The sequence below is a fragment of the Vigna angularis genome, chromosome 1, assembly GCF_016808095.1.
Source record: "Vigna angularis cultivar LongXiaoDou No.4 chromosome 1, ASM1680809v1, whole genome shotgun sequence".
In the NCBI taxonomy this organism is placed as follows: domain Eukaryota; kingdom Viridiplantae; phylum Streptophyta; class Magnoliopsida; order Fabales; family Fabaceae; genus Vigna; species Vigna angularis.
Genome location: NC_068970.1, coordinates 8571115 through 8581352, shown reverse-complemented (window position 1 = coordinate 8581352; position 10238 = coordinate 8571115). Strand labels below are relative to the sequence as shown.

The 10238-nt window shown below is 38.4% G+C and overlaps 1 protein-coding gene across 2 annotated transcripts; it reads left to right on the top strand.

Annotated features, from left to right (window-relative positions):
• The first annotated feature begins 6 nt into the window (after window positions 1-6).
• LOC108343102 (uncharacterized) lies at window positions 7-9938 on the top strand. Of its 2 annotated transcripts, none has more exons than XM_017581178.2 (9): window positions 7-263; window positions 2066-2392; window positions 2567-5178; window positions 5306-5430; window positions 5801-7471; window positions 7885-7933; window positions 8018-8259; window positions 8561-8662; window positions 9377-9938. In XM_017581178.2, exons 2-9 carry the CDS (start codon window positions 2200-2202, stop codon window positions 9606-9608), a joined length of 5226 nt encoding a protein of 1741 aa, XP_017436667.1. In that variant the 5' UTR covers window positions 7-263; window positions 2066-2199; the 3' UTR covers window positions 9609-9938. The 2 variants fall into 2 exon arrangements, with proteins under 2 accessions (XP_017436667.1, XP_017436659.1); XM_017581170.2 differs by having other exon boundaries at window positions 5705-7471.
• The last annotated feature ends 300 nt before the right edge of the window (window positions 9939-10238 follow it).

Below are 10238 nucleotides of genomic sequence, written 5' to 3'. Positions count from 1 at the left end.
CTATCTTCTAAAAAAAGCCTGAAAGAGCCCAGCCTCGGATCCGAAGCAACGAGCTTCGGATCACCGAGCCTCACGTTGGGGCCGAGCCTGAGTGTTGTTGCTGTGTTCGTTGAAAATTTCGCACTATTTCGATCACTTTATCTGTGTGAGCTGAGAGAGTCCTGTTTTCTTCTGCTTCCCACCGCTTCAAACCCTAACGCTTGCTTCTTCGACACTCTCGCGGGATCAATTTGGAGCTTCAATGGAGCCTTCTCAATCTCACTGTGAGTTCACGGGCTATCTTTCTATCTCTCAAAACCCTAGCCTTCTTTCTATAGGAACCCTTTATTTGAGAAAATTAAACAAATGAAAAGAAAAACCAAATCTGTGCTTGCGTCTCTGGCTTTTCGCGTTGGGCGCCAATTCGCCGGCATGTGCACTCGTTTTGTGTTGTTTCATCAATTTGAATGCTGATTGGGAGCTCGAATTGTGCCGCGCTTCCGATCTTTTGCGTTTCGGTCCTAGTTTTTAGATTTTCGAGCGATTTTCGGTTTTGAGACGAACTCAGCTGATGGGAGTGTTGGGAAAGGGGAATAGTAATTGCGTGTTGATTGCTTAGCTTCCTCTCATTCCTTTTAGAAGTGAGAATGTTTCAGCTCAGGTGAATTGTGCGAATTTGATTTTGGATTTTCGTTTTTGGTTGCTTCAATCACCCTGTTTCTAGTTCTAGGTCTATACGGTATTAGGCAAGATAGTGTGAATTCTTGGCATACTAATATAACCTTATTATAGACCGTGTGAAAGTGAATTGGAAGACTTTCTTCCACTGACAAATTGATTCACGTAAGTGATTTGTGCAAGGAGATTATATTCGGTTAACTTTAGGATAGGTGTTGAAGATTGGTTGCGGATTCTATCCTTGGGGGTGCAATATGAGCTTGGAACCGGAAGCAGAGATGATGGAATTTTGTGCTGAGCCACTTTTTAATAGCTATAGTTGATGAGTACGTGTATGTGCAGAGCTAAAGGGGAGAGTTTTGAGAGACTAGCTGTTTTGAAGATCTTGGATAAGTTCACTTGTCTGGATATTTGTGGTTATCATTCTCCAAATAGTTGGAGTTTGCTTTAAATTTTGAGAAATAACTGCCAGTTTCCGTAAATGCAAGGCATTTTTCAGATGTCTTGAGGACGACAAGATACAAATTATGGGGCGTGAGTATGTGAAAACGCCAATAGTAATATCGAATGCCATTACTAAAGCCACATGCATTTATAAATAGGAAAGATGATGGTGCATATGGGGAATGCAAAGCAGAAGCTTCGCAGTGGGACTTTATTCGCATTTACTGCATAGCTCTGGTTTTGCCAACGCATTAATTTGGAGGAAGTATGCTTGATTATACATTTTAACTTTTAAAAGTGTGTTTTTTCTTGCTTTCTCGAGCTTCATTACTATGGTTGATTGGGAAGTCGTTGCAGCCTCTAAATATTCGCCACTTTGATTCCTTTTGTGCACCAATCCTTCAATTGGCCAAAGAGTTTCAGGCTAAGCATATTTTATATATTTATTTATTTATGTGAGTGCTAGAGACACATTTGTCCAGAAAGAAGAAGTCCTTTTTATAAGTGGATGCTTTTCGAGGAGGATAATTTCTGTTTGAACCTAAGTAATTTTTCAATAATAAGCTAGTATAATAGTTCCAATGCAAGTAAGAAAGAGAATCCTGTCGAATAAAAAATGCTCAAGAAATGATTTGATACTGTTAACTTATCTGTTTTTGTTCAGTTAAGAAGTTGTAGTCCAAAAGTTTGACCCACAAACAAATAGAAGTTATAGGGCTTCTTTTTTGATAGGCAATTTCGTTGCGCATTACCATGATTATCACATAAGTGTTCATTCCTGGAAGTCTATTCTTGCATTATAGTGTATTTTTCTTTTTTTTTTGTGTACTAATTTTTTTCATCTCACTATTTTGCATTAATCCTCGGTGTTCTGTGCGATACTTGATCAATAGTGATCTATTAATAAATATATTCAAATGGATTTTTTCTTGCACTCTAATTCTTTTCCTTTAATAATTTTCAGGATTAAATGATTGTAGCTCAAAGGTGTATTTTTGGACAACATAATATTTGGAGGAACTTTTTCTTTATCTTCCTTGTTTTAGTACACTTTCTTATAAATAGTTATTTTCTGAAAATTTGTGGGCTGAGTTATCTATGCCGGGAAACGAAGTAGGAGACAGGGTCCATAATTTTTTTGGTCAAGAGAACTTGTCCCAGGGCCAGTATCATTCACAGGCAGTTGACGGGAACTGGCCAGGTCTAAGCAACAATTTGTGGGCTGGTAGCCAGAGACCAACTGGTGCTCCTTTTATTTCCAATTTGAAGAATTTCAGTATACAGCAATCAGGTAGAACTAGGTGTCAAATTCTCCTATTTTATAATAGCTCACTTATTTATTAATGACAGTATATTCACTTGCATTTACCTTTTTTTTTTGACAAATCTCTACTGGTTCAACATAATTTGTAAGTTATAACTTGATTATCTTTCCCTCCATTACTAATTGTGTTATTGTACGAAGATTTTGAGCAGGGACACACTAGCACACCACATTTACGACATAGTTTGAACCTGGCACAATCAAATTTGAGGCCTGACTCTGGCAGGAATCAACTCCCGAACCAACAGACAACTGTAAATGGCTATATGCAGGGACATCAGGTTTTTCAGTCGAGGCAAAATGAAGCAAATATTTTGGGAATGGATACAGAGGCTGATTTGCATGGCATGTCAAATCTGTCAAGAGGAATGTCTGTACTAGAGTCACAACAAGGACCTGGTCTTGAAAATTATAAGAAACACATGACTAGGACTGATGCATCGGAGTCTCCTGTTAATTATGATTTTTTTGGAAGTCAACAGCAAATGAGTGGTCGGCATTCAGGGATGCTTCAGTCTTTTCCTAGACAGCAGTCGGGGATGAATGACATGCAGCTTTTGCAACAGCAAGCAATGCTCAACCAGATGCAAGAACTTCAAAGGCAGCAACAACTTCATCAACTAGAAGCTAGGCAACAGAGTTCTATGAATCCAGCGGCCTCCATTTCAAAACAGACAGTTGCAGGCCATTCTGCATCCCTCATTAATGGCATTCCCATCAATGAGGCGCCTAACCTTGTGTGGCAGCAGCCTGAAGTTATGCCTAATGCAAATTGGCTCCAGCATGGTGCATCTGCAGTTATGCAAGGGTCCTCTAATGGACTTGTGTTATCTCCTGAACAACTGCGCCTGATGGGTTTGGTTCCTAATCAGGGAGAGCAGTCTCTGTACGGACTTCCAATTTCTGGCTCAAGACCCAACCTGTATTCTCATGTTCAGGCAGATAAGCCTGCTGCGTCTCAGGTTCCTATCCAACATCAGTATTCTCGCATTCAAGGTGGCAAACCAGCATTGCCACACATATCAGCCAGTGGCCATTCATTTCCAGTTCATCAATATGCTTCAATTTCGGATCAAACTAACACAAATGATGGAAATTCAGTTTCAAGACAGGATATTCATGGAAAAAGTATGTTTGGTTCTCTTGCTCAAGGTATAAACAGTGGATTAAATATGGATAACTTGCAGCAAGTAAATTCCGAGCAAAGAGATGTACCAATTGAAGATTTTAATGGGAGGCAAGAGCTGGGTGGTTCTTCTGACACTTCTCAGGACAAGGTGGTAGTGCAGGTTCCTTCTTCACAGAATGTGGCTACCCTAGATCCAACAGAAGAGAAGATTTTATTTGGTTCAGATGACAGCCTATGGGATGGAATTGGTTTCAGTATGCTGGACGGCGCAGATAGTTTAGGTGGAGTTCCATCAATTCAGAGTGGGAGTTGGAGTGCACTTATGCAGTCTGCTGTAGCTGAAACTTCTGGTAGTGAAATGGGTATACAGGAAGAATGGAGTGGTCTAAGTTTCCGGAATAATGAACGTTCTGGGACTGAGCGGCCATCAACCATGGATAGCAGCAAACAGCAATCAGTGTGGGCTGAGAATAACTTGCAGTCAACACCCAATATAAATTCAAGGCCTTTTCTACGGCCTGATGATCTCAGCAGCAGGCCCAGTACCACTGTAAACTATTCTGGTCTTCCTGGATTTCATCAGTCAGGTGCTGATACTGCACAGGAACAGCAAGACAGGTTACAGACTGATTCTTCTCAAAGATCAATTCCACAGTTTTTAGAACGAGGAAAATGGTTAGATTGCAGCCCTCAACAAAAACCAATTGCAGAGGGGAGTCACAGTTATGGGAATGCTGCTAATACCTCAGGCTTAGAAGTAAATGATAAGGTTATTTCAGGTTCTTGGTCCCATCAACAGACACTGTCATCCCCTAATAGTAGCGGTGAGCAATTCAATAGATCTAATGGGTGGAATGCTATTAAATCACCCACTCCTAGTAACAATTCTCGTATAAAGATCCGTGAAAGTGAAAGTGTTTTGCAGCCTCATCATGACAAAGCTGTGCAAGAGGATATGAATCAGGTTCCTGCAATGTGGGAACCTGATTCTGATACAAATTCGTCTGGTGTGTTGGAACATGCAAAGTCTTCAGGTAATATGCAGGTTTGTGGGGATGATTCTGGTATTAATGGCATTGCTGGCATACCCAATTCAGGTGCTACATGGGTCAGCAGGCAAAGCAACCATCAGCTCCCTAATGTTGATGTATGGAGACAGACAGATTCTGTGGGTAGCTATAGAAGAAATGAAGGTGCAGGAAAATATAGGCATCATTTGGAGAAGAATCCTTTAGTTTTGGAATCATTAAAGAATGAAAAGTCAGAAGGAGAGGCACATGATATGGAAAACTTTAACAAAAAGGATAAATCAGTGGATGGTCTTGCTTCTAATTCTTCACATCATAGAACTGGTGGTTTGAGAGAAAGTCCCAGTTTTGATGGTGATTTGCATAGTCCAAAGTTTCCTGGGCAGGGAAATAGAAGACCTCCTGTAACTCGTAAATTTCAGTATCACCCAACGGGGGTTGGCGGTGTTGACATAGAACCTTATGGAAATAAACATGCCTTAAATTCACAGCCTACACCACATCAACCAATAGGAGGATTTAAAGGTCAGGACCAAAGCCATCCTGGCCAGTCAAAATACAGTCATTCTGATGGGATTTATAATGAAACAGAGAAGGTAATGTTAGGACTTTGCCCTTATTATAAGTGTGACTAGATTGATTGCTCAAAGTTTTCTCTATTCATTGCACAATCAAAAAGTTAAATACTTTGGAATTTGACATAGGAATACATATGCTTTTCAGGTTGACTCAAAACCTATAGATGACAATGCTTCAAAAAGCATGATATCTGGTCATATACCCAAAACATTGACTACATATGATAGAAGTGTTGGTAATTATGCCTCGAACAAGACTGCTTCGCCCAGGTAGTTGAATTTGAAAATTTTGTTGGTTTTGTTGACCTAAAAAGTTTAGTGTGTCATACGATTTCCTTCTAAATTATTGTTTAGTGTTCTCTTATAGGAGGTAACCATGACTTGTCTTTGTTTTAGTTTTTCATATGCTTGCTTCTGTCTAATTGGGTACTAAAACCCTGTTTTACTTGTGTCTCTTTCTTTTGTTTGCCTACAACTCTACTCTTCCATGACGTACATGGTGACCTTAGCTCAACAATTTGTTTTATTTGTTAAATTATTGTAGTCAAAATATTCTTGAGCTTCTTCATAAAGTGGATCAGTCAAGGGAGCATGGCATTGCAACAAACACAAGCACTTCTAACCGCCCTTTATCTTCCAGGGTGATGGATGCAGAATCTTCGGATGGGTCTTCTGTACATCCTCAACGAAATCAAGGTTCTTTGTCTCAGGGCTTTGGTTTGCAACTGGCTCCTCCCACTCAAAGGCTTCCTATGACATCATCTCATGCCACACCACAACATGTTGCATCTGAGACAGGGGATAAGGGTCCTACTTGGTTGTCTGCTACTCATACTTTTCCTCCTCGAGAGTCACCTCACGAGCTTAGAAATAACGTAGGTTCCTCAGGACAACTATTTGACAAAGCCTCACAGTACAGTGCACTGGGAAATATTCCACAGGGTTTTGCTGCGGGCTTTCCTTTTCCAAGGATCCATACTCAAAATCAGAACGTTGCTAATCTTGGTGGACAAGTAGCAAACACCCAATCTGATAATGCAATGTTTTTTGATCGGACTGCTTCCAGTAATCAAGTAGATGAGTATTGTGAAAGAGCTCAAACTAGTCAATCTGAATTGCAATCTGCTCAGGAGATGTCCCAGATGGATAGTATGAATCAAATCCGTGCTGGAGATCCTTTCATGAAATCTTCAGCAATGGAAGCTGGCATTGCTCCTCATTCTTCTGTTACAACATCTCCACAGGGTGCCCATTCAAAAGTATTACACAATGTATGGACAAGTGTTTCTAGCAAGCAACATCCTAATGCTTTGAAGATTCCATCCCATCCCCGACCAAATAATATTTATGAGACGACAACAGGACCACAGAAGCCAGGTATTGAAGATTCAGAGAATGATGGTAACCTTTCTGTGCAGCAGGTGTTGTCTGAGAGTGTTGATGCTGTTGAAGAGACTGCAAATGCTTCACACACGAAGGAACATGTGAAATATATATCTGATGCACCTCAATCAAGCCCAGCTGCTACCTCTAAAGATATTGAAGATTTTGGCCGATCTTTAAGACCAAATAATTTCTTGCATCCGAATGTCTCTATGCTAAATCAAGTTCAGTCCATGAAAAATGTGGAGATTGATCCTAGTAACCGGGATGTCAAGAGATTCAAGGTTTCAGATAATATGATGGAAAAGCAACAGATAGATTCCAACCGTGGACAACAATCGTATGGATACAATAACATAGTCAAAGATTTGTCAGATAATAGTTCTTCAGTGCCACCATCAGATCCGAACTTGGTAAACTTTTCAACAAAGGTGGGTGATGCTCGTCGAGATACTAATGCATCTTCTCCGGAGGTGATTGGATATAGTCAGAGAAATGCTCTTAATGTTGGTAATAATAACAAAGTAACTGCTGTTGGAAGTGAGCATTCTGTGATAAATCCTCAGATGGCTCCGTCGTGGTTTGAGCAGTATGGAACTTTTAAAAATGGTAAGATGTTGCAAATGTATGATATGCGAACAATGACTCCACCAAAGATTTTGGAGCAGCCTTTAATCATGAGGAACCAATCTGGTAGTTTGCATCTTACTAATTCAATGGAGCAAGCTAATAGTCTCAATGATGCTGGGCAAAATCCCATGCTTACTTCGGTTTCGAATGAGCATCTGCCTTCTCAGTCATTACTTCCTCCTGCAGTTGAACCTGATTTGTCATCTAGTATGCGACCAAAGAAGCGTAAAAGTTCCACATCTGAACTTATACCATGGCATAAAGAGCTGAGTCAGGGTGAAAGGCTTCAAGATATCAGGTGATTGACAAAATGATGTGATTTATCCCACTTTCTTGCCTTAGATTATTTCACAGAAAACAACTCAGTCCCAAGTTCGCTTATGATTTTGATTTTAGGTTCTTAACATAAAATGAGCTAACTAAATGTAGATTTAATGCACTTATAATTTTCTATTACTATTTCTGATGACTAAAAGTTACAAAAGGTCCTTAATCTTTGCTAGATCTGTTTTTAGTTTCTTAGAAGTATTTTATGCCTCATACTTTTGCTCTCTCTCTCTCTCTCTCTCTCTCTCTCTCTCTCTATATATATATATATATATATATATATATATATATATATATATATATATATATATAATCTTATTGTATATTTATCAGTGTGTTTTTGCCTTCTTATTTCTGAGATTGAGGTTCTTTACTACTTGGCAGTGTGGCAGAATTAGACTGGGCCCAAGCTGCAAATAGATTGGTTGAGAAGGTTTGTTCATAATTAAATCAATCTAAACTAAATATGTTAATTCATTTGCTACTAGAAGTTCATGCTGCTCGTATATGACTTTAGATTGAGGATGAAGCTGAACTAATTGAAGATGTGCCAATGAAGTCCAAAAGAAGGCTTGTGTTGACGACACAGCTTATGCAGCAACTACTTAATCCCCCTCCTGCTGTAGTTCTCTCTGCAGATGTCAAGTTGCATTATGAAAGTTTGGTCTACTCTGTTGCTAGATTAGTGTTAGGAGATGCATGCAGTTCCATCTCTCAAACAGGAAATGACACAATCATGTCCCCTGGAAGCAAAAGCATGTAAGATTTTTTTATTCTTTTTTAAATGGGAAATTTGATCAATGAGTGAACAACGTAGTTGAGCATTTATTAACAAGCTTATTTGTACAAGCTTCACTACAAAGCATACTGAAATAAGCCAAAAAGACCTCATAGAAGAGTCATTAGCTACTTCATAAGCTTGACCAAACACATGCACGAACCTTATGATAGTCTGAAATAAGCTCCCTAAAAGCCCTTAATATTTACCATACATGCATGATTCCATGTTTCAGATATGTTATATCACAACCATTAATTTTCTTACTGGTGTATTCTGTAGCCTGCCCGATAAGCTTAAAGCATCTGCGAAATTTGACCAGTACAATTTGAAAGTGGAAGACTTCGATAGTAGAGCGAGAAAACTGGAAAATGATATATTGAGGTACTATCAGTGTTTATTTTTCTCATGGCCTTGGCCAATACTGTGGTCTGTGTGGGTAACAGATTTCATATGCAGGGTCATTTGTGTATGAATACAGATGAATAGGTGCTTTGCTATTGTGTCTTGAATAAATAATGAGTTTAATAAGTCGTGGCCTTTTAATGTTCTTCAGTAGTAATAATTTCGGTAGAAATTTGACACGTTCAAATATGGAATATTTTCTGACCATTTTACTTTCTTCTTTATCTGAGGAATGGGTTCAGTTGCTTGTGAAATATACAGACAGGTCATTTCTGGAAATTTAGGTTGGATATCCTGTTTCCACTTGTATTAGTGTGGAAAGGTTCATATTTCTATTGTTAGTGTAGAAAAAACCAAGTGTGTTTATGATGGTAGAAGTTTTCAGTTTCTGAACTTTTAAACATGTATCTCATCTCATGTAAATTGCAAGATTAGAAAGCATAGAAGAAAAAAAATTATATCAATGATATTAACATGCCTCTCCTGATGGACTGTAAATTTACTAAACTTTTTTATATAACAGTATGCACCACCTATTTTTTGGTTTTTCTTGGTAATGATGATATCTGCAATATCTCATACACATATACTGCTTTGTTTTTAAGTTTTGGTTATTATTTTCTCTCTGTCTGTTGCTTTGGTTTTTCGATCCTTTTGCTTATTTTTTTAACAATTTTTATATTGATTATGCAGATTGGATAGCAGAGCCTCAATTTTGGACTTGAGATTGGAATGTCAGGATTTAGAAAGATTTTCTGTGATCAATCGATTTGCCAAGTTCCATGGTCGGGGGCAAAATGATGGGGCAGAAACCTCATCATCTGATTCAACTGCAAATGCTCAAAAATCATTCCCCCAGAAATATGTTACCGCAGTTCCAATGCCTAGAAATCTCCCAGACAGGGTACAATGTCTTTCACTTTGATAATTAATTAATTCATTTTTCCATCTTTCTTGGTCAGTTGTCTCCGCAACATCCTGTTTATGGTCCGTTTTCTTTCAACTTATATTATTGCACTTCATCGCCATAGAACCATACAACTGGCAGTGTAGGAGAAGAATGGTACTAGATTGCCTCCCCAACCATGGAGGCTGTTAGATCTTTTCAATCTATATATGAATGTATGTATGTATGTCTAGATCTTCGCAATCTAGTTATCTTTTACCTTGGTTTTCAGGTTCCAAGCCTTTTGTATATATATTAAGATAAGATATGCAGTTTACTTAGTTTTAATCATACCATTTGGCTCGTTTTTAGCTGATTACTTTAAGCATGAGCTGTTCAATGTTTAATTGTTTTCTTTAAAGAACATAAGATCTTAAACTGGTTCTTTAATTATTTCTATAATTCCAATTCTAAATCATCTTCCTTTATATGTATGTACTAATATAATATAACCTCAGTACTTAGTGAAATATCTGAGCAAAAAAATACCATAGGCTGTATATTTCATGTTCTAAATCATATGGGTCGATTGTCTGATTCATATGTAGAATTTAATATGTGCGTGGCCTGAGTTTCAGTTTTATTCGCACTCGTAAGCATCTTTCGTTC